The sequence below is a fragment of the Rattus rattus genome, chromosome 16 (assembly GCF_011064425.1).
Source record: "Rattus rattus isolate New Zealand chromosome 16, Rrattus_CSIRO_v1, whole genome shotgun sequence".
Lineage (NCBI taxonomy): Eukaryota > Metazoa > Chordata > Mammalia > Rodentia > Muridae > Rattus > Rattus rattus.
Genome location: NC_046169.1, coordinates 4,088,845 through 4,113,131, shown reverse-complemented (window position 1 = coordinate 4,113,131; position 24,287 = coordinate 4,088,845). Strand labels below are relative to the sequence as shown.

The 24,287-nt window shown below is 46.7% G+C and overlaps 1 protein-coding gene across 1 annotated transcript in view; it reads left to right on the top strand.

Moving 5' to 3' along the window:
- Nucleotides 1-17,780, top strand: part of B3glct (beta 3-glucosyltransferase) — an 83,558-nt gene extending 65,778 nt beyond the window's left edge. Inside the window, exons 11-15 of the mRNA XM_032886836.1 lie at nt 78-191; nt 1,052-1,151; nt 5,476-5,595; nt 9,274-9,418; nt 14,735-17,780. Coding sequence (XP_032742727.1) covers nt 78-191; nt 1,052-1,151; nt 5,476-5,595; nt 9,274-9,418; nt 14,735-14,902 — 647 coding nt within the window. The 3' untranslated portion in view covers nt 14,903-17,780. The remainder of the gene's footprint in view (nt 1-77; nt 192-1,051; nt 1,152-5,475; nt 5,596-9,273; nt 9,419-14,734) is intronic.
- Nucleotides 17,781-24,287: the final 6,507 nt, after the last annotated feature.

Sequence of the window (24,287 nt, the reverse complement as noted above, 5' to 3'; positions counted from 1 at the left end):
TTTGTTTCTTTCTTTATTTCTTTCTTTTTTTTTTTTTTGCATCATGGCTATGACCATCCCCTCCGTTGTGTGTTCAGTACCCATCGTAAAGAAGACATGGGCGGCACAGGCCAGCCATATTGAATACTACAGTGACTACGCGGAAACCGCCATCCCTACTGTGGACTTGGGAATTCCCAATACCGACAGGGGTGAGTCCTTAATTCCCCCCATACAGTAAATGCTCTGAGTCTGGATAGACTGAAATCTAAGTAATAGGATTTCTTATTTTAGGCTTTTCTTTCTTCTTCCTCCACTGAGCATCTTAAGCTATAGATATAAACTGACTCTCACATGGGAGTTTGAGTCACACACAGATGCTCTGCAAATTAGGATGGGCTGTACCTTAGCACTGGGCACACAGCAGGTATACTCAAGCGGCAGGGTTTCCCCAGCTCCGCACAGTTCCTCGTGGTTGGAAAGAGAGGCACCGAGTCACTCTGTCGGCTTCTCACCACAAGGCTTGCGTCCTTCCAAGTCGGTGGTCCAGTTTGACTCTCCCTGAGGGCCTGGCTCATTCTGCAGCGCTCAAGTGATCACAGTAAGCAGCGATAATATTCTGAGTAGAAAGGAAGCAGTGTTATAGATGATAGCATTCTGACAGGAAGTCGTTGGGAGTCTATCAGGTTGTTTACTGGTGAAAAACATTTTCAGTTTGGTTTGCTTTCGAGAAAGAGCCCGAGCAGCCCAGGCTGGCCTCAAAGCCACTGTGCTGGCCTTGAAGTCGAGGTCCTCCTACATCCACCTCAGTGCTGGGCCTGTAGATATTGTCTTCCTTAGAGTTTCTATTGCTGTGACGAAACTCCATGGCCCAAAGCAACTTAGGGAGGAAAGGGCTTATTTCAGCTTAGGTGGGAATTATGGAAGGTTAATTTCTGGAATGATTTCCTGTTATTATTGTGCATGTCAACCTTCAAGCTCTTCTGATACTTTAAGACTTAAAAAAATTAAATGAATGTTACATATTTTAGAGAAAATAATACATGGTCAGTTTTATCCTCACCTTCCCTAGGTCACTGTGGAAAAACCTTTGCCATTTTGGAAAGATTTTTGAATCACAGTCATGACAAAATTACGTGGTTAGTCATCGTGGATGATGACACATTAATCAGGTAAGTAAGAGTCCCTCTCATCCTGGGACTGGCTCTGACTGCTACATGGGCTCATATTCAAAGCCGGGAACAGCTATGTCTGCTTCTGGTGATGACAGAGTGGCAGGGATGGGGTGGTCTTAAGATACCAAACATCTGGCAGCAGAAGCAGGACACTGCCCCGCTGACTGCCTTCTGGCTACACCAAGCCATTGCGTAGGAAGAGGGTCTGGCTGGAGCCTACACGGTCTGTGTTAAAGAGATGGGGCTGAGAGTCTCAGGAGACCAAGGCTGCTGTAGGACACATAAATAGAAAACAGACAGACAAGCTGGGTGGGCACACACCTTTGATCCCAGCACTCAAGAGGCAGAGGCAGGTGGATCTCTTGAGTTCAAGGCCAGCCTGGTCTACAGAGTGAGTTCCAGGACAGACAGGGCTATACAGAGAAACCCTGTCTTCAGCAAGAACAACAACCAGACAGACAGACTTCCAAACCACAACCCTGGCATTACATGTTCAGTAGATGCCTCTCTGTGCTGGAACAGATCCCACCAAAATGATCAGAAGGAATGATTGTGGCTACTCTGTGGGGCTAGGCATGGGGCTAGGCATGGGGCTAGGCATGGGGCTAGGCATGGGGCTAGGCATGGGGCTAGGCATGGGGCTAGGCATGGGGCTAGGCATGGGGCTAGGCATGGGGCTAGGCATGGGGCTAGGCATGGGGCTAGGCATGGCATCTGTTTCTACTGGGCGGACTGAGACACCGTAACTCAGTGAGTGGCACTGTCCAGAATTGGTGGTACTACCATTAGTTACCATGTGTGTTTATGTATATGATGCATATGTATACAATCTATACGTGTATGTATATGTGTGTGTATATGTGTATGTGTATATGTATATATATATATTGTTTTTAAGTGATCATCACAGCTCTATTTCATATTTTCAAAGGGATGCATGGAAGATACACTCATCTGAAATAATCTTATAGGCACGAAGACTCTATTATCAGGGATTTAAAAGCCTTTTGGATAGGATTAATTCAAAAATTAGACATTGCAGAAGCAAAGCCTGAGACTCCAAAGAGAAGGCGATAATGACCAGCCGAAGGAAAACACAGGGTCAAGGCAGGAGGTCCTGTAACTGACATTACTACATCAGTCCATACAAATTAGAATTAGCAGTCCACTTAAGTGCATCTAGTGTTTTGATTTCAAGTTATTATAACGAAGGCTGCTACATATCTTTAAAGATTCCTTTATCTTATTTTATCTATTCTGCCCGAATCTATGTGTGTCACATGGGTGCAGTGCCCAGGAAGACCAGAAGGGGGCATTGGATCTGGACCCGGAGTTACAGATGCTCATGTGGGTGCCGAGAACCGAACCCTGGTTTCTGGAAGAGCAGCCGGTGCTCGTAGCCGCCAAGCCGCTGCCCTAGCCACCACTGAGCATTTTTGTAGAGAAGTCTCAGTGTAGACATCTTGCTTTCACTCCTCTTGGTTAAATATGTTAAAGGCAGAATGGCTGATGTCTAAAGAAATGTACCATTGTCAGTGTTAAATTTCCTGAAGCTGAGGACTTTTCTGCCCTGAGGAAATATACAATGGGATGGTTGGGGAAGGGTATAATATCTACACTTTTAGGAGAATTAGTGTGTTTTTTTTATTATGCATTTATGTTTTCAATATACACAGAGTAGCTCCTGTGAATGAGGCACTAGAGTGGGAAGAATTGAAAATCTGGGGCAGGGGTAGCTGGACATTCACCCTGTGTTTGTAACTTTTCTATAATTCTAAAATACAACACCATAATAGGCCAGGGTAAAGCATGCTCTGGCCTTGGAAGGTTGGTGTTCTGCTGGCGAAATCTGCCAGCTCTGCCAGGCTGCACACATCCAGCTCGGGCCGTACTTGTCAGAGAGCACGGACGTGCTTTTTCCCCAACGTGCCCGAGACTCAGAAGTGCCTGAAACGGGAACAGCTTGTTAAGTGAAATGCTTTTCCTGGGCCAAATCCCCTTAGATGGCGTTGAAATCTCTCCGACTCACCCACATTCCTACTCCTTAGTGAATGTGAAGTGGGTGATAATTACCAGACTGCATTCACGGTCTCTGAGCCTCTCCCTCAACAGTAAGTTGAACATGAGAGTCATCCACGGTAGAAGAAGCCCAGAGGAATCTTAAATTATGTTAACCTTAAAATACTGAATGTTGGAGGTGGAATTGACAATTTCACAATATGTAGGAAGGAGAGAAAAACAATTCTCTCTCCATTTTTTTATTTTAAAATTTAAAAAAATTTTATTTTATGCCTATGAGTGTTTTGCCTGCGTGTATGTATGTGCACCACATGCATGCAGTGCCCGGAGAGGCCAGAAGAGGGCGCTGAATCCCCTGGAACTGACATTAGAGATGGTTGTGAGCCACCTTGTGGGTACGGGAATGGAACCTGGCTTTTCTGCAGGAGCCCCAGTGCTCCGTGCTGACCCACCTCTATCCCCACTCTGTTTTTTGTTTTGTTTTTCTTTTCTTTAAGCTCAAGAAGTAGACCTGTTTTGCTTGAGAAAGTTTGGAGGATCTTGGTCTTTTACACACCAAACTTCAGTTTCCTTAGATCTTCAAACATGGCCCCTCCATCAGCAAATGCAGTCATTCTCTCCGTGCAGATGAGTTCCTCAGACTGCTCCTTGAAGACAGATTCCAAATTAGGTGCCTACAATGTTTAACCTTCATGCCAAAAGCAGCAGAACTCGGAGGGAGTTTTATGCTCACTCAGAAACCGCCACCCTCGGCAAAGGCTTTGGCCTCCAGACATTCTAAGCCTATGTAGTCTCCCAACTCGTAAGGAGCTATAGACTCGTGAGACTCCGGAGCACACGCTTGTAGGGAGGGGCTTCGGCTGCTCTTGTCTTGTTCTTATATGGTAAAGCTGCTTCCTCAGCGGCTTCCGGCTGGCTCCCAGCTCACTTTTCTCTGGGGTAAGGTCTAGGATCCTTTTTGTGTGTTTGCCAGCTTCTTCCCTGTCACCCCCACTCTCCGCAGGCAGAGGGCAGTGAGTGTCTGGGACACCTGCTGTTCCCTGTCCATTTGCAGCTCTGCGTGCTGCTCAGTGCCTGTGACACCCACTCGTGAGCTCACTGGTCTCAGAGGCCTCGTGACGCTTAGTCCATTAAGGTTTAACCCAAAGTTATGGGTCATTCAAGAATCAGTTTTAAGGGTCACTGGTCAGTGTTCAGAGGGAAAGTTAAGGCTTGTTGGTGGGTGACCTGGAAATCTTAAGGTCACTTTTCCTCTGTCAGGCATCTAAGTGTTATCTTGGGTATCTCCCACCCCCTTCTCAGTCCCTAGCTTTTTTCTATCTGTCTCTCTCTCTCCTCTGCTCCCTCCCTTGTCCCACCTCTGTGTCTATTCTATTTTCCTTCCCTCTCTCTGCCCCCCTCCCCCCTCTTTTCTGTAGCTAACTTGGAACTGGCTGTGTAGACCTGGCTGGCCTTAAACTCTCAGAAATCAGCCTACCCCTGCCTGACAACTTGGTGGGGTTAAAAGTGTGCCCCAACATGCACAGCTCAAAATGGTATAATCCTTAAAGACACTGAGTGTGTGTGTGTGTGTGTGTGTGTGTGTGCGTGTGTGTGTGTGTGTGCACGCGCGCGCATGTGTGCTTTGTTACATCGGCATGTATGTTGGCCTTAAAAAGTGAGTTTTATGTTTTATTTTCCCATGATCTTGTCTGTGTACCTCAAGGCGTGCTTGTGGGCATTCTCACTGGCCCTGTCAGCTGCCACTGTTGACACCTCACTAGGACAAGCGGGCCCCAAACTATTCAAGGGATACATATGTCAACCATAGTTCATGCCCTGGGAACCTTATTAAAGAAATGTAGCGTACCCCGAGGATTTGGGGGACACCTTTCTGGACTAAGTCTCTTCCACCTGCCAGCCCCGCCCTGACAGAAGAACAAATACCCCCCACCCCCAAGCCCACTTACCTTTTGGAAGCTCTTTTGTGGCTGTCAAGTGTTAAAACAACCCTAGTCTATTTGAGGAGAGGTGAGGTTTGAGCAACACTTACTTTGGGAACAGCCTGGTAGAGATTTACAGCAATCTGACCACCTTCAGTCCCTCACCTGCCACCCCGCTGCCCCCAGGGAGGCCCCTGTGCCTGGCGGGGCTGAGTTCAGATTGGATGAAGGACACCTCTGACTCCTCTCTTGATGCACTGTGTTCATAGTTTGTTTGTTTGTTTTTTTTAAATCCATTTATTCTGCACTTGAATTTCACCGCTGAATACTTTATTCAGAAGCCGCATCAGAGCTAAATAAGTCTTCTCTTTGCACCTCAGCATCTCCAGGCTCCGACACTTGCTTAGCTGTTATGACTCCAGTGATCCGGTGTTTCTGGGTGAGCGCTATGGTTACGGCCTAGGCACTGGCGGCTACAGCTACGTCACAGGAGGAGGCGGGTGAGTGGGAGTGGCTTAGAGACTGGGCCAGCTCTCGTGATCTTAGTATCTCTGTCTATCCCTTCAGGGTTAAGAGTCCATGAAACCCCCGCAGGGGCTCAAGGCCTTTAGATAAAATGTGACCTGTGCCCAAGCTCCAGCAAACCTTAAATCAGTTCCTGATCAACTCTAATATACGTTGCATTATAAATGCTCTGGAACGTCCCCTTTCGAGATGAGGATCTGAGGGTGTATCCTCAGCTGGCCCGGAGCGACTCCTCCCCCTGTCTCAGAGTGATGCTGGCATTGAGAGGGTGTGTCACCATGCCTAGCTGGAAATAGTTTTTATATTGTGCCACTTGTGGGATGATGGAAAGAATACAAACAATAAATATTTTCCATCTGGGGTTGGTTGAGTCCAGAAAGAACTACTTGCTCTTTGAACATTAGATTTTTTTTTTCCCCCTCTCTGCACAGGCAGAAATGGTCTGCGGTTCTGAGGTCTGTCTGTGCTGGCCCACAGATTCTCTTAGACTCTATTACAGAAAAATAAACGTTACATTTTGGAAACACGAACCGAACTTTACAGATTATCTTACTCTTTGAAGAAATAATAGAAAATTCAGGTCAAAATACTTGGTGGTGGGAATGCTTAATTCTATGGCCAAGTAGCCTCCACTGTCTTTTTATTTATTTATTTTTTTAATTTATTTATTTAATGTATGTGAGCACACTGTAGCCATCTTCAGACACACCAGAAGAGGGCATCAGATCTCATTACAGATGGTTGTGAGCCACTGTGTGGTTGCTGGGAATTGAACTCAGGACCTCTGGAAGAGTGGTCAGTGCTCTTAACCGCTGAGCCATCTCTCCAGCCCTCCACTGTCTTTTTAGATGGAAGAAAATGCTCATGGATTTCAATTTCAGAGAAAAAAAAGTCATTAAAATTTTAAATTATCCAGTTCCTAATAAATCATATTTGATGGAAGAGGAGCAAAGAATCTTAGATTAGGCAATTAAGTAATATTTGTCTAGGATTTATAGGTTTTAAAATAATAGTTAAAAATCAATCGTTTTAAATGAAGCACCTGCCTGAACTCTATGGGGAAAGATTTTAATTTGATTATTTTTATGGGTAAATCGATCGAGCAGTTAATCTCCTCTGTTATTGCTGCAGCCTTTACTAGTGGGTGTTGAGGGTATGAACTGGTTTGCAGCCCTAGACGGTTAATGCTCGCCATGCGCCAAGCAGTGTCATCTAAAGTTTATAACCTTTGAAGGGTCAGGCCCTTTCATTCCTGTGTTGTGAGACCTTGGTTTGGAATGGCTCTGTCTTAGTCCGTTTTTGCCTGCCACTATAACAAAATGCTCGAGCTTGGGTAACTTTTAACAGGAAGAGGTTTCTCTAGCTGACAGTTTTAGAAGTTCATGGCCCTGACGTGTGCTCAGCCTTGGTGGCAGCCTTCTGGGGACATCACAGGAGGATGATATTGAAGCAGAAGTGCCAGTGTGAGGGAGAATTCACGGTGTGAGGGAGAACCCACAGTGTGAGGGAGAATTCATGGTGTGAGGGAGAACCCACAGTGTGAGGGAAAATCTACATTGACACAGAAAACAGCAGAGGCTGAGGGAGAGCGTCTTCCTTTCTAATAACCTGGTAGCCAGCAGACTAGCAGACTGATCAGTACTAACTTGATTTCTCCCTGTCCTGTGACCAGAGTGTAACGCCCTCCACCTATCTGGGTTCCTAAAACCTCTGCTGACTTTGGCTTGCACTCGTTGGTCCTTCTAGCCTCATCTGTCTGGGTTCTGGTCCTAATGAGTCCATGTTGAACTTGTTGCAATTTCCCAGAAACACATTGTTTCTTCTTTTCTCTGAACATGGCCTCTGTTCAGCATTGTTTCCCTTCCCAGCTTCCGGTGTCCCGGGCTCTCCCTGTAGACTTGCGTTGGTCACTGTCATTCACCAGGCCTGCTTGTCAGCAGCTGGGCGCAGCCTCTGCAGTCGAGGTTGGATGCTTTTCTAACTCGTTTGCTAGCACAGTACATTATGACACCCGTTACCGTCTAATTGCCTATTTACTTTGCTGCTTCCCGCTTAAGTTATGAATTATTCGTAGACAGCACCTGTGTCTGTTTCTCATCATGGCCCCACTTAGCAAAGGGACTCATTGCTTTTCAAGCTATAGAGAGCAAGTAAATAAACCTGCGTGAGTAAGCACTGGTGTTTAATTTCCACCGAGAGGACATGAGTCATGCAAGGTTTGGTTTTTAAATGCTCCTTCACTAAGATACTGAAGTGATCTTCGTGAGCTTACCTTCAGTGAACCTTTGATAAAAGGGACAGACAACATTACAACCTTGTGTACTTTCTCCAGGGCCACTTAGGAGTTTCCAAGGATTTGCCTTAAGAATCGATTTGTTTGTTTGGTTTTTGTTGTTGTCGCTTTTTTTTTAAAAAAAAAAAAACACAGCAGGTTAGGGGATGCAGAGGGGCTCTGTGGTAAAGAGCACTAGCCGCTTGTCTAGAGGACCAGTTCAGTTCCCACCACTGCTGCAAAGTCCCGATGTTCAGATACCTCCCTAAGGGCACACCTAGGGACTTGCTCCCAGGACGGCCTGTGAAAATGTGTGTATGGCCCCACTGCCTACCTCTGTAGCACAGACCGGCAGGGACAGTAGTAAACAGTCTTCCCTCAAACTTGGGCCCCCTGGTGTCATGTGGATCTAGAACCCAGCAGTCAAGGGAAGACAGAAAAGTTGTATGAAAGAAATGTTGCTGTCCGAGATGCTGGGGGTGGGGCATAGAAAGACCAGAGTGGGCTGAGACTCCATTAGGAAGTACCACGCACAAGGTCAAACCGTGTCCCCGGCATGTTAAAGATGGGTTCTGAGCCAGGCTGTGCCTTTAATCCCAGCCCTTGGGAGGCAGAGGCAGGCTGATGGATCCCTGAGTTCAAGGCCAGCCTGGTCTACAGAGTGAGCAAGACAGCCAGAGCCTACACAAACAAAACAGAAAAAGACAGGTCACTGTCCACCCCTGTGTTATTTTTTGTTACTGTGATTAAATTGATATATGTGTTAACCATGACACAGAGTAACTTTGGGAGCAAAGGGTTTCTTTCATCCGATACTTTGCAGTCCATCATGAAGGCAAGTCAGGGAAAGAGCTGAAGTGGAGACCTTGGCGGAGTGCCTGGCTCGTTCCCCATGCCTGCCTTTTATACAACCCACGACCGTGTGCCTAGGGGTGTTCCTACCCACAGTGAGTGGGCTGGACCCCCGTATCAGTTATTAACCAGGAAAATGGCCCAGAGATTGCCTCCAGGCCAAACTAATAGAGGCATTTTCTCAAGAGAGGTTTCCTCTTTCCGGATGATTCTAGCATGTATCAGGTTGACAAAAAGTAACACAGTAACATTAGAAAAACAGCATCACCCAGGGTCTGTTTACAGGAGATACATATAAAAGTGTCTACTAGGGAGGTAAATGTCTCTGAAGGTGACTTTGCTCCCACATAGTGTACAAACTGTCCTCTCCGGTTGTCAGTGGAAGTGTTCCTGTCAGTACCATTCTCAGGAGTTCAAGCCTCTAAACCGAAGCCCTCCGTTAGGTTAAACAGACTCCAGGGCACTGCTCTAATCCCCGTTTCTGTCTGAGGGCACTGTTCTAATCCCCGTTTCTGTCTGCATCCGCCAGCATGGTGTTCAGCAGGGAAGCCATCCGGAGACTTCTCAAGAGCAACTGCCGTTGCTACAGCAACGACGCTCCCGACGACATGGTCCTGGGCATGTGCTTCAGTGGGTTGGGAATCCCCGTGACACACAGCCCTCTCTTCCATCAGGTGAGAAAACGTTCCTCTTCCCGTCTCAGGTGGGGAGTCCTCCTCCCTTGGAGACTATATTCCTTTCTCCTCTCATATTTTGGAAATCTTAAGGAAGATGCTGACCACTTCCACGGGGAATATTATTTATTGATTGTTAGATGTGTGAGTGTTCTGTCTGCTTGCATGTATGTGTATCACGCACATGCCTGCTACCCACAGAGGTCAGAAAACTGGAGCAGTGGATGCTTCGGGAGCTGCCATGTAGGTACTGGGAACTGAACCTGGGTCCTCCGGAAGAGCAGCCAGTGCTCTTAACTGTTGAGGCATCTCTCCAGCCCCTCCCTCCCTCCCACCCTCCCTCCCTCCCTCTTTCCCTCTCTCCCTCCCTCCCTCCCTCCCTCCCTCCCTCCCTCCCTCTTTCTGTCTTTCCCAATAAGTAGCAAATCCAAGCACTTTAGATCTTCAGTCCTAGCAATACAGAAAACTGAGCACAGCACAATCTCACTATAGAAAAGCAACGTGAACAGAGCAAAGAACGTGTAAGCATTGTCAAGGAAGGTAGAACGCGCCTGTGTCCAGGGATGCACAGGGGAGCTAAGGATAGAGCTTTTCTGAGAGGTAGCTCATGGGAGCCCTCACTCGTGGCCCCCGCTGGAAGGCGCTTATGCACCCAGGCCTGGAGATGTCTTTCCCTTTTAGGCCTGCGTCTTACGCTATCTTTACGATAGCTCAGAAAGTGATTTGCTCTTTGTTCCTGCCTCACGGACTCTGGGTCTTCATGTTTCACTCACAGTGCAAGCTGCTTGTGTGTAAGGGAAGTAACTTGGGAAGATTAATTAGAATTTTCTAGAGCAGCATCCTTCCTCCTAGGAAGACCGAAAGATAATGTAACCCTGGAGCGGAAGTCCTTTGAAGATAACTCAGCAACGATATTTTTAAAGTTATGTGTTGCTGCTCACGTTTCAAACTCTTGATTTCCCTGATTCACACAGTAAATCTGAACCCTTTGTGGTGTCCCAGAGGGTTTATAGCCTGCGCCCCCAGCCTACGCTGGCGTATCCGCTCTCTCTAGAGAGTGGTCAGATTTGAAGGGGCCTTGACATTTGTAATATCTCAACCCAGAGCTCCATGCTGTTTGTGCTGAGAGAACCCGAGGCAGGGTACCCACATCTCAGATGCTCGATGTATGAGGGCTGGAGAGGGACTCAGAGCGTCCTCAGATGCTCAGCGCCTCCTGTTTCTGTCAGGGTTGGTCACTGTGAAATCCTAGGCCTGGATGACCCGTTCCAAAATCACACTTCACCAATGGATATAGCAACATGCAATGTTAACTCTCTGCATAAAAAAAAAACAAACAGATATTAAGCCGGACAAGAATAATAAATAATGCTTTCAGGACTCTGGACATCAAATGAAAACTAATGATAAACTTAGAAACGTTAATTTCTCAAAATCTCCCTGCTATACATACCTTTCAAAAATGAATAGTGGAACACAAACCCTTCATGTCCAAAGTGTCCGCCATCCCACCCGCTCCCTGCCCTTTAGCTTGGTTACAGAGAACACTTTTACCTGTATGTGCCTCACTGGAATAAATAAAGGCTTTGTTCAGAGGAGAGGACTTGGCTTGGGGAAGACAAGAGGAAAACATACAATGTCAGCCAACATCGCTATCAGTATTTTTTTATTGGATTTTTTTTGGGGGGGGGGGCTAGGGACCGAACCCAGGACCTTGCGCTTCCTAGGTAAGCGCTCTACCACTGAGCCAAATCCCCAACCCCTTTATTGGATATTTTTAAATTTATGTTTCAAATGTTGTCCCCTTTCCTGGTTTCCCATCCACTAACCCCCTATCCCATCCCCCCCTGCTTCTATGAGGGTGCTCCCCCACCCAACCACACACCCCTTCGGGCCTCCCTGCCTTGACATTCCCCTACACTGGGGCATCAAGCCTTGGCCGGACCAAGGGCTTCCTCCCATTGGTGCCCAATAAGGCCATCCTCGGCTACATATGCAGCTGGAGCCATGGGCCTGTTCATGTGTACTCTTTGGATGGTGGTTTAGTCACTGGGAGCTCTGGTTGGTTGGTATTGTTATTCTTATGGGGTTGCAAGCCCCTTCAGCTCCTTCAATCCTTTCTCTAACTCCTCCAGTGGGGACCCCATTCTCAGTTCAATGGTTGTCTGTGAGCATCTGCTTCTGAATTTGTCATGCTCTGGCAGAGCCTCCTAAGAGACAGCTGTATCAGGCTCCTGTCAGCATGCATTTCTTGACATCTGCAACAGTGTCTGGGTTTGGTGGCTCCATATGGGATGGATCCCCAGGTGGGGCAGTCTCTGAATAGCCAGCCATTCCTTCAGTCTCCGATCCAAACTTCGTTTCTGTATTTCCTCCTGTGAGTATTTTGTTCCCTCTTCTAAGAAGGACTGAAGCATCCGCACTTTGGTCTTCCTTCTTCTTGAGCTTCATGTGGTCTGTGGATTGTATCTTGGGTAATCTGAGTTTTTGGGTTAATGTCTACTTATCAGTGAGTGCATACCGTGTGTGTGTGTGTGTGTGTGTGTGTGTGTGTGTGTGTTTTGTGTTTGTGTTACCTCACTTAGGATGATATTTTCTAGTTCCATCCATTTGCCTGTGAATTTCATGAAGCCATTGTTTCTGTATCCATTCCTCTGTTGAGGGACATTTGGGTTCTTTCCAGCTTCTGGCTATTATAAAAAAGGCTGCTATGAACACAGTGGAGCACGTGTCTTTGTCGTATGTTGGAGCCTCTTTTGGGTATATGCCCAAGAGAGGTATAGCTGGGTCCTCAGGTAGTGGAATGTCCAAGGAACCTCCAGACTGATTTCCAGAGTGGTTGTACCAGCTTGCAATCTCACTAACAATGGAGGAGTGTTCCTCTTTCTCCACATCCTTGACAGCATCTGTTGTCACCTGAGTTTTTGATCTTAGCCATTCTGACTGGTGTGAGGTGGAATCTCAGGGTTGTTTTCAATTGCATTTCCCTGATGACTAAGGATTTTTAACATTTCTTCAGATGCTTCTCAGCCATTTGATATTCCTCAGTTGAGAATTCTTTGTTTAGCTCTGTACCCCATTTTTAATAGGGTTATTTGACTCTTTGGATCCTAACTTCTTGAGTTCTTTATATGTATTGGATATTAGCCCTCTATTGGATGTAGGATTGGTAAAGATCTTTTTCTAATCTGTTGGTGGCCATTTTGTCCTAATGACAGTGTTCTTTGTCTTACAGAAGCTTTGCAGTTTTATGAGGTTCATTTGTCCATTCTTGATCTTAGAGCATAAGTCATTGGTGTTCTGTTCAGGAAATTTTCCCCTGTGCCCATGTGTTTGAGGCTCTTCCCCACTTTTTCTTCTATTAGTTTGAGTGTGTCTGGTTTGATGTGGAGGTCCTTGATCCACTTGGACTTGAGCTTTGTACAGGGTGATAAGCATGGATCGATCTGAATTCTTCTACATGCTGACTTCCAGTTGAACCAGCACCATTTGTTGAAAATGCCATCTGGATGATTTTAGCTCCTTTGTCAAAGATCAAGTGACCATAGGTGTGTGGGTCATTTCTGGGTCTTCAGTTCTATTCCATTGATCTACCTGCCTGTCTCTGTACCAATACCATACAATTTTTAAAACTATTGCTCTGTAATACAGCCTGAAGTCAGGGATAGTGATTCCCCCGGAAGTTCTTTTATTGTTGAGGAAAGTTTCCACTATCCTGGGTTTTTTTGTTTTTTGTTTTTTTCACTATTTCAAATGAATTTGCAAATTGCTCTTTCTAACTCTGGAAAGAATTGAGTTGGGATTTTGATGGGGATTGCATTGAATCTGTAGATTGCCTTCAGCAAGATGGCCATTTTTACAGAATTCAAGGCCATCCTGGTCTACGTAGGAAGTTCCAGGCCAGCCTGGGCTATGTAGAGAAATCCTGTCATAAAAATCAAAACAAAGCAAAATGGCCCTCTGGAATAATAATTTAAAAGATTCGCCTTTACTTATTGTGAGGGTGGGTGAGGGATGCCACAGTATCGTGCGATGGTCAGGTAAGTCCTTGCAGCATGCCACCAGGCTGTGTGCTCTTTGAGGACAAGGGCGGATTCCTAGCTCCGTTGTGCCCCAGAGCCTGACATACACACGGAACGTGACAGAGCGAAGTAGGTTAGTGGTTCAGCGCTGGTGGTGCTCTATGGTTTGAAAGGAGTCAGAGGCAGCTGAGCCCAGGCCTAAACAGCACCTAATGCCAAAAAGGCCTGCAGTGTTGGGCTGGGAGGAGGGGGAGGTGACCTGCATGGGGGCCCCACTTCACAGAGGCTTGCTAACTGAACCCACGTGTAAACCACAGGCAAGAATTAAGGCCGCCAGGCAAGGTGCATTCTGGCAACTGCTTAAAGCAGCAGGGGCTTCGCGGTGGGAGCCAGGTCCTCAGGCTTAGCATTAAGCTGTGCCAATCATTACTTGAAAATAGATGTTTTTATTATACAGTATATTCTGAGTACAGTTCCCCTTGCCCAGTCCCTTCCAGCTCCTCTCTGCCTTCCCCTCTCCACAAATCCACATGCCTTTTTTTCTCTCATTAGAAAACAGATCGAAAACCCAAAAATAATAAAATAAAATAAGGTAAAAACAAACATACCAAAATAGGCCGGGGGGGGCGAGCCCAAAAGCACAAGAAAACACACACACACACACACACACACACACACACATATACACAAACACACACACACACACACACACACACACACACACACCACCCAAACTGTCAAAAGCACAAGAAACACACACATACACACACACACACACCTAAAAATCGCAGTGAGTTCATTTTGTGTTGATTATCTACTGCTGAGTGTGAAACCTGCCCTTGGGTGTGGTTTGCACACCCAGTGAGACACCTTTGGAGAAAACTAATTCTTCCTTTTCTAGCGGTTATCAACTGGAGATAACTTCTGGGCTAGGGATAGGACCTTGTGTCCACTTCCTCTCTCGGTGCTGGGACCCCATCCGGCTTAGACCCCTGCACATGCTCCGTGAGGGCCATATAATCTACTGGGCACAGAAGGCCTTGTTTCCGTGGCGTCTTCCGTTCCCACAGGCTTTTACAATTTTTCTTACCCCCACCCCGAGGACTCTTTGAGCCCCGAGGGAGAGATTTGATAGAGACATTACATTTGGGACTGGGTGTTCCAAGGTCCCTCTGCCTCGTGCAGTTGTGGGTCTTCGTATTTGTCCCCATCTGCAGGAGGAATGAGCCGATCATTCGTAATCACCAGGAAGCCATAACTCTCTGATTTTTTTTTTTTTTTTTTTTTTGCGCAGGCTCGGCCAGTAGATTACCCCAAGGACTACCTCTCCCATCAGATCCCAGTATCATTTCACAAACACTGGCACATTGACCCGGTAAAGGTGTATCTCACGTGGCTAGCACCCAGTGAGGAAGACCAAGCCACGCAGGAGACACACAAGGATCCAAGAGAAGAATTATAGGGCGGAGTGTGGGACACGCGGATACAAGAGATTCGCCCTGTCTGTGGAGCGTCGGTCCGGCTGCTTGTGTATGCCATGTGAAGCGGGCACTTCCCAGCCCTCACGGATATGTGGTATTTTTTGGATGGGTAAACTCCTAGAGGGACCTGGGAAAAAAATCGCTTGTTTTGATTGATGTCGTTATTGTAACACAACAATTATTGTGCCTATTATAGCCACCGCGGGCTGTGACACATCAGCTCTTTGACTGTCACAGGAAATAAATGGCTCCTGAAGTCCTTTTCTGTTTTCTCCATTGTAACAGGGACTCTAATACAAGAATATGACTGGCTACCACTCCACATAAACATTGAGTCTTTTAGACATTTGCCAAAGGAATGACCCTTTAAGCCAGCGGTTCTTGGCCTGCGGGTCTCAACCCCCTGGGAATGGCAGTGGTCAGATATCCGGTATCCTGTGCATTAGGTATCTACATTTCGATCCACGACTGTAGAAAAATGAACAGCTGTGAAAGTAGCAGGGAAATAGTTTTCTGGTCATGGTGTCACCACAACACGAAGGAAGCGGATTAAAAAGTCAATGCACCAGGAAGGTTGAGAACCACGACTTTTAAGTGGTCCTGCTGATAGAAATTGGTTCCCAGGCACTCAGTAGGAATGCGGAACCGAGGCTAGTTAGTACAACCTAAAACTCAGTGTGAACTCCCCCAGCTGTACAATCACGGTTGCTCTTTCCCCGTTCTGCTGCTTGCACCCCAAAAAACAGAAACTCAAGACCATCTGGTGAAGCCTCTGCTCCCTTTGAAGTGCATGTCAGTGCCAGTCTCTCCAAAGTCCTCCCATGTAGAGTGGACAGGACGTCACCAGAAATTAGGATCTCTTCTGTGTCAGCAGCGGGGATGGGGATGTGAGCGGCTCCTGGAGCTGGCCTGTGACTCTTGCTTTTCTCTGAGATACATAGTAACTTGCTTCTGGCTCAGGCTAGACCACCCAGGTCCTGGCAGCTGCAGCCTGGTCTCTCAGGAGAGGACAGCACCTGGCTGGGCAATTTCTCTGTTTTTTTTTTTTTTTTTTAATAAAGAATGAAATCTGAACAACTGTTTTAAAGCAACCCTCATTTTCCAATCACACCTTTTATTATGTCAGAATTTAACAGTTCAGTATTAATATGTAGAGTACTGTGTGTTAATGTTTAAAGACGATGATTTTGTTATATAAAGGTCTTTTCACGTGATCTGATCTCAAGCTCCTGAGGTTATATGTCATAATCCTTCCTTTAATTCTATCTGTGCTTCATTAACCTTACTTAAAGGCTTCTAAACCCCTACAGCCTTTAAAGGCACACCATCGAAAATACCTGTGTAATTATTTTTTAATCTGTATATTCTATGTCGCTGACTGTTGACCCATGTTGATGCAATAGTATCTATCATCCTCTTCCCAAATTAATAAGTACCAGGACTGACGTGTGGCCTGCTACTTTTGGCCTCTGGTGGAACACAGTCTGGGAAAACGGATTTTGTGGTTCAGCCAGACACTGGGCAGAGGACAGTCAAGTGCATGGAAAGGGACCATACGGGTGTCTGGGTGCCAGCTGATGACTCCAGCATCATTGCTGATACAGCTGTGGGTGTGGCCGTTGCTATGACAGCTCTTACCTTCTTGACCGAGCACTAATACCCCACCCCCACCCCCCAGACACCTGGCTGCTATACCAATACTGGACAGGGAACCGCTCAGCCCATCCCTCCGCCTCTGCTCATGAAGTTACCAGCCTGAGACCAGAGGAAGTTTCATTTGGTAGGACAGAAGCTAGCAGTTGTCTAAACCTTTCTTTTCATGAGCTATGCCCTCTTCCCCCCCACCCCCAACCCCCACCGATCCCTCCCTGGTATTTCTAGATATGTGGTTAAATATGTTTCCCTTTTGGAACTAAGGGAGCCTCGCTGTGAATACAATGTCTCCACTTCCGTTCACATTTATCTATTGGTTGAGGCTAGATGGGGCGTGGGGAGAAGCATGCAGGACAGGATCCGAGGAATTGGGAACACTGGCAGATCAATAAGGCAATTGATGCAAGCTAAACAAATTAGGAAAAAGCAAAGAAACTAAAAATATAGTTTACAAAGGTATTATGTTTGATGGAGCAAATGACAGGCCCTGTTTGAACACCAACTGAGACTTGATATCTTAAAAAACAAAAAAACAGAAAACGTAATCTTGAGCCTGGAGTTTCGGGGCACATTCCACCCTCTTTGCTGTTCTTTTCCCCTTTAAGTAAGGATTTCTTTGCCAGTGGATATTTTTATCCTAAGGATTTAGCACCAAGGATTTATGTATGGAATTACCTGGTAGGTCATTTTTACTTTTAAGCCATTTCTCATGACCCAGCACATCGCCTGACTGTAGGCTTTTTACATCTTACAGCTAAATCAGACGTCGAGACACAAAAATAACCTTTGTCGAATGCTCGGGAATGCAATCGCTCAGCAGCCCGAGTAACAAACGATGCTACGCAGAGTCATGTAGACGCCAGTGTTCTCTGCGTGCCCTGATTGATCGGCGACGTTTAGTGCGTCGTGGCCATCACGGTTATTGATGTGTATAGAGAACCTCAGAGATTCACAACACAGTAGACATTTGTAAGAATGTTTGTGGTGCCTCGGTTCGTAGACGCATCATTTCTGTGGAAGAAAATCAATCAATGTACCATTACCTACGCTATAGCAGACTTACAAAGGGTCTTTGTTCCTGCCCGTCTTTGAATGACAGGCCTGAAAAGGTGCTATTGTTTATGTCCCCAAGCCCTCTAAACAAGTCACCTGCAAAATGTGTTCTCCTCCTTTCTATAGAATAAAATAACGGCTTTGTTTCTGGTATGCTTTGGCCCCTGTTGTCTCTTTAAAGGTTTGGAAACTCCAAGCAGGGGAGGGGAGGGGAGGGGGAGAGCAGGGGGGAGAGGGGAGGCAGGGAAAGGGAGGGAATGGCAGAGGAGAAGAAGGGAGGAGAGGGGAGGCAGGGGAGGGGAGGGAAAGGGATGGCAGAAGAAAGCAGGGGAGGAGGGGCTGGAAGGGGAGGGAGAGCAGGGGAGGGAAAGCGGGGAGGGGAGGGGATGTTCAGGAATATGGTCTATTAACAAAAAGCTGGCTTCTGATACAATCCTGCTGTAACAGCCCTAGGAGCACAGTCCTGGTGCCAGGACTAAGCAGGGCTGGGTGAGGTTTAGAGGTTTCCTTGCAGGGAGTGTTAGGGAGAGGGCCTGTGTGAGAAGAGGGCATTGGGGTGAACAGCTGGAAGACTAAGGGAGCTGGAGGTTAGCTAGTGGCTGCGGAGGATGTTACAGTCCAGAGGGACTAGCCAGGGTGCAGGCTCCTAACAGGACAGCGAGAAGGGACTGTGCCTCAGCCATCATTAGTGTCTAGGCGTGAAGTTCGGATGATGGCCAGCAAGCAGTGGATGTGGAAGTCTGGGCTTCAGTGAAGTCAGAGGTTTGATAATGAGAATCATGGATGTTTTAAACATTTGCTGTTTCTAAGTTCTATGTGGATGTGTGTGCTTGCATGTGGGTGTGGGCACACGAGTGTTATGCTCACGAAGGCCAAAGGTGTCAGATCTCCTGGGTTACAGTTATGAGCCTCCTGACGTGGCTGCTGGGAACTGAACCCAGGTCCTCTGGAAGAGCAGCCAGTGCTCTTGACCCCTGAGCTATGGCTCCAGCATATGCATGAGCATTTGAAAGGGTCCACGCTCTCCAGAGTGGGTAGGATGAACTGAGGAGAAAGTGAAGGAGAGAGCAGCCTGTGCAAGGGGTCAGTCGTGTGTGTGTGTGTGTGTGTGTGTGTGTGTGTGTAATGAGTTGCATGTCAGGGCGTGTGGCAAGGGGAGCCAGGGGAGGTATTTCAAGAAGCAAATGTTCCAGTCTATTCCAGCTGCCAAGAGGTCCATTAGGAGAGGACAGAGGGACTGTATGATTCAGTGGCTTGGAAATCATGTGACCAGACACACCCATTCCCAGACAGTGAGGCAGGTTGAGGAGCAAGTGCAATTGAAGACAGTCAGCAAACACAGAACTCCATGTTTCTCTCTCTCTCTCTCACACACACAATTCTCTCACATGTGGGGTTTCTGTCTCTTTCAGACACAGAATTCTCTCTCTCTCTGTCTCTGTCTGTCTGTCTGTCTCTCTCTCTCTTTCACACACACACACACACACACACACACATGATTCTCACTCACACACAGGGTTCCTTCTCTCACACAAAGAACTCTGTCTGTCTCTGTCTCTGTCTGTCTGTCTGTCTGTTTCTCTGTTTCTCTCTCTCCCCTCCCCCCCCCTCTCTCTCTCTCTCACACACACACACACACACACACAGGCAAGGAGAGTTCTGAGTCAAGGAAAGGAGGGTGTCTTGAGACAGAAGATGGATCATTAGGCGTGTGGCGTTTACCTCTCACGATGGAAAGTCCTGTAATGACAGTGTTCCCGTAGAGAGTAGTGTTGACTGCCCTGGCCGTGCTAGTGAATGGAGTTGGAGTTCATGGCCATGTTTGCAGGACTCCAAGTGCTTAGGAGAGAGAATCTTCTGTAAGCGGAGACCAGAGGCCGACAAAGGAAGACTTACTGTGGTAAACGAGTGGATGGGCACGTCTGTTCATGTCTGAGACACGTCTCTGTTGAGTTTAGCTCTGTAGCGTGTGCTTTTTGTGGAAAGCAACCTCATGAGTTACAATAGAGGCACTCCTTAAGTATGGATCTCTTAGCTGAGGTTCTCAGACCTGCAGTCGGCTGCCCAAGGAACCACGTCTGGCAAGTGGCAGAGTGGGTTTCAATGAATTTATTTTATGTGTGTGAGTGTTTTGCCTGTAGGTGTGTCTGTGTACTACATGTGTTCCCGGTGCCCGAGGAGGCCGGAAGAGAGCACTGGATCCCCCTGGAACTGGAGTCACGGGTGTTTGCAAGCTGCTGTGTGGTTTCTGGGAATTGAACCTGGGTCCTCTGCAAGAGGAGCCAGTGCTCTTAACCACTGAACCACCTCTCCAATCCCAGAACTAGACTTTTGAACAGGCATTTTGACTCCAGAGTGTGTGTATTTCATTCTTCCTGCAGCCCACCGAGAACATGTAGACTTTCCAGACCGAATGCATATCTAATTATAAATGCTAGCCTGTGGGAAGATAAGGAAGAGACTACGCCTTAACCATACAGTAGCCACACAGACTAGAGATTATTAAGTAAATTATGATTATTTATTGAGTGAGTTATAGGACTAGTACACACACGCAGATTAAGAAAGGAAGAAGCAAGCTATTTGAGAAGCACACGGCCTATTCCGTATACCAGGAAGCACAGCCCGCCTGTTCCCAGCGGCATCTCCTATTCTCAAGCAGGAAACTGTATCCAGCCTATGTGTCTGTTGCTTAAAGAACGGCAGATAAAGCACGGGGATCTTTATGACATCTGCACAGGCTGTAGCTCACGTGGTCCAGGAGACACCACGACGTGAATCAAACCGTCAAAGAGTAAAGACTCACAGGATCTCAGTGACACAATCTGAAGTCACAAAAACAGAAAAAGGGGACGTAGTGGGATGTGCGTACCTTTAAAGAAAGTTACTCAGAAAGCAGAGACAACATAAGCACAGAGTCCAAGGTGACGACCGCCTACAGGGAAAAGACAGGAGAGAAGCTAGGCCCTGAGATGTCAGGGACTCCAGGGTACCCCCACTGCTGATTGCTAGATGGGCTGGTAGGTACACGGCTTACTTTCCGTGGCCATGATAAAACCCCACAGCCAAAGGTGATTTATAGAAAAAAGGAGTTTATTTGGGTTTGTGGTTCCACAGGGAGGGGCCATAGTGGTGAAGGAGTCATGGCAGCAGGGGCCAGAGCAGAGCCGAGAGACCGCATCTTCAGAACAGCAGACAGGAAGAGAGTGGACAGGAAGAGGGACAACGCTGTAAGTGCACGAAGCCCGATATCAGTGCAAACGTTCATCAAGGTCCACCGCCTCACCGAACGGCGGAGTGGGGGGCATTTCCCATCCAGACCACCCCAGTGTGCATACAGATGTTTGCCTAGAAATACTTTTAATACTGTATGAAGGGACTCCGGCCAGGGAACCAGGTAGGCTAACTGCAGATCTTCACTTCTCCTTCCTTCCCTCCAAATCCCACCCCAAGTCTCATCCTCTCCTCCAGAGCAAACCACCTGCTGCAGCTTCCCCTTCCTCCCCCAACTTCAGTGGCTCACACGGATCTTCCATTCCAGCCGTCCATCCGTCCCTACCACTTATGGCTTTATTCCCGTCCCCAACCCTGGCAAGCATTCCCACTAGCTAAACCTGCCAGATAAGGTAGGGCAGCTAAGCAGGTAGGTGAGCTTCGGGTCTTTACTCTCCCTCCTCTCCTCCAAGTCAACCCCCAGTCTCATCCTCATCTCTGTAGCAGGCAACCTACTGTGTCTCTTCTCATTCTCTGTCTCCATTCCCAGGTGACTAAGCTTTTCCTGGGGGAGCATCCTGCTTTCTTCCCTCCTGTGAGTCCTTTATCCCAACCCTTACCCATCCCCATTGAGTATGGGCTCTCAATACCTAGAGGCACATTTTACCTGGAAACCCCAGTGGCCACACTTGTTGGGATCCCAGAGGGATTCGTTACTAGGCAACACTCAGCACACCCCTCGGAACCAGAGAGGGCAACAGGAACAAAACACCCTTCTAACAAAGACAAGACCAGATATCAACACCCAGAGTTACATTATTTTCCCCAAACCAACATGCTTAAGATGCCAGTGTAAAAATATAGTCAACAAAAGTCAGGACACCATGTCCCCACCAGAGCCCAGCAGCTCTGCCACACCACGGGAGGCCCTGAGCATTGCCACACTGCTGAGGCACAAGGCGAAGACCCTAAAGTAGCCTTCATGAGAGAGGCCCTTGATGAGGAAATGAATCAATCCCTTAAAGAAATCCCTTAAGGACAACACACGCAAGCAATGTGAGGAAACGAATAAAACAGTTCAAAGCCTGAACGTGGAAATAGAATCCATAAAGAAAACCCAAACTGAGGGGAATCTGGAAAATAAACATTTAGAAACTCAACCAGGAACCTCAGAGGCAAACATCTCCAACAGAATACAAGAGATGGAAGAGAGAATCTCACACGTAGAAGAGGACATGATAGAAGAAATAGATACCTTAGTCAAAGAAAATGCTTAACCTAAAAAAAAAACAAAACAAAAACAAAAAACAAAAAACAAACAAACAAAAAAAAAAACCAAAAACCAAAAAACAAAAAAAACCCCACCACCATCAACAAAAAACCTCCTGGCATGAAATATCCAAGAAATCTGGGACATCACAAAAAGACAAAACCTAAGAATAGGAATAGAGGAAGGAGAGGAAACCCACTATAGAGAGAATCTCTTGTAAGCAACATCTGTCAATAAAAAAAGCTGATGGTCAATGAGCTAAGGCAGGAAATAGGAGGTGGGATATTGGCAGGAAGAGAGGATTCTGGGAAATAGTGAGAGAATTGATGCTGAGGAAAATGGAAAGGAAAGGCTGGCTGGGACGTAAGGAGAGGTAACCAACCACGTGGGAGACACAGAATAGTTTGAATGGGATAAATAAGTCATGAGCTAGTGCGAGAATGAGTCAGAGCTTGTGGCCTTTCTTAATAAATAATTAGTCTCAGAGTCATCATTTTGAGGAGCAGAGGCTGGGAAGGAAAAGACAGATATACTTTCTTTTTTACAGCCCAGGACAAATGCACAGAAATATTTTCAACAAAGTCATAAAGGAAAAAAAAAATCTAACCTAAAGGAGATGCCTATCAAAGCACAAGAAGCTTAGAGAACACCATTAGACTGGACCAGAAAAGAAAGTCCCCTAAGCATGGAATAATCAAAACACAAGTGTTCTGAACAAAATAAGAAAAAAGCTGTAAGGGGGAAAGAACCACGTAACATATAAAGGCAGACCTATCGGATTTACACTTGACTTCTCAGTGGAGACTCTAAAAGCCAGAAGGACCTGGACAAATGTTCTACAGACTCGAAGAGACCACAGATGCCAGAAAGACTACTATACCCAGCAAAACTTTCAGTCACAATAGATGAGAAAAAGTAAGACATTCCATGATTAAACCAAATTTAAGCAAGTTCAGCCCAATTAAGGTGCTAGAAGGGAAACTCTAACCTAAAGAGGTTAACTCCTGGGGTTGGGGATTTAGCTCAGCGGTAGAGCGCTTGCCTAGGAAGCGCAAGGCCCTGGGTTCGGTCCCCAGCTCCAAAAAAAAAAAAAAAAAAAGAGGTTAACTTCTCCCAAGAAAACACAAGGGATAAATAACCTCAGACCAGGAAACACATACACACAGATGCTGACACACACACACACACACACACACACAGAGGCACACACACACTGAGACACACACACACACTGAGACACACACACACACACAGGTACACACACAGGCACACACACACCAAGACACACACACACACACACACATACACACACACACACTCCACCACCACCATTGCCACTGCCTCCACAGGCATCAGCAAACACTGCTTATTGATATCTCTCAACATCAGCGGTCTCAATTCCCCAAATAGACACAGATTACAGAAGGGATGGAAAACGGGATCCGTCCTCCATGCATCTAGTTAAGAAACACCCCTTAGCATCAAGGCTTGACATGAACTCAGAGTAAAAGGATGCAAAAGGATATTCCCAAGCAAATGGACCGAGGAAGCAGGCTGGTATAGCCATTTTAATGTCTGACCAAAGAGACTTCAAATTAATCAGGACAAGGAAGGACACTACATACTCATCAAAGGAAAAAAAATCTACCAAGAGGAGGTCACAATTCCTAATGTCTATGCACTAAACACGAGAGCACCCACATTCATAAAAGAAGCACTAGCATAGCTTAAATCACGAATTGCCCCTCACACACTGATGCCAGTATCCTTCTCTCATCCAAAGGCAGGCCATCCAGACAAAGTGTAAGTATAAACACCAAAACAGCCTCCGACCCTTTGGTCTACAGTGGTGTCCTGCTTACGGGTTACCCTAGAGCAACGGTGGCACAAGGCTTGTGGGAGTAACCAACCAATAACTGATTGTACTCAAGGCTCATAGCACAAGGTGGAACCCAGACTCCAAACCACCTGAGTGACCAAGAACCTGAGAGTAGGAAGCCCAGGGACCAAAATACTACAGTTTGAAACAAACAAACAGCAAACAGACAAAATGGCATAGTGACAAAATGACATTCGCCTTTACTCATAAATCAGTACCCTTCTCAGACATCATCAGAGAAGCTTCCTTCTGCAGGAGATGGGAACAAATGCCCCTCAGGCAGACGTTATACAGCGAA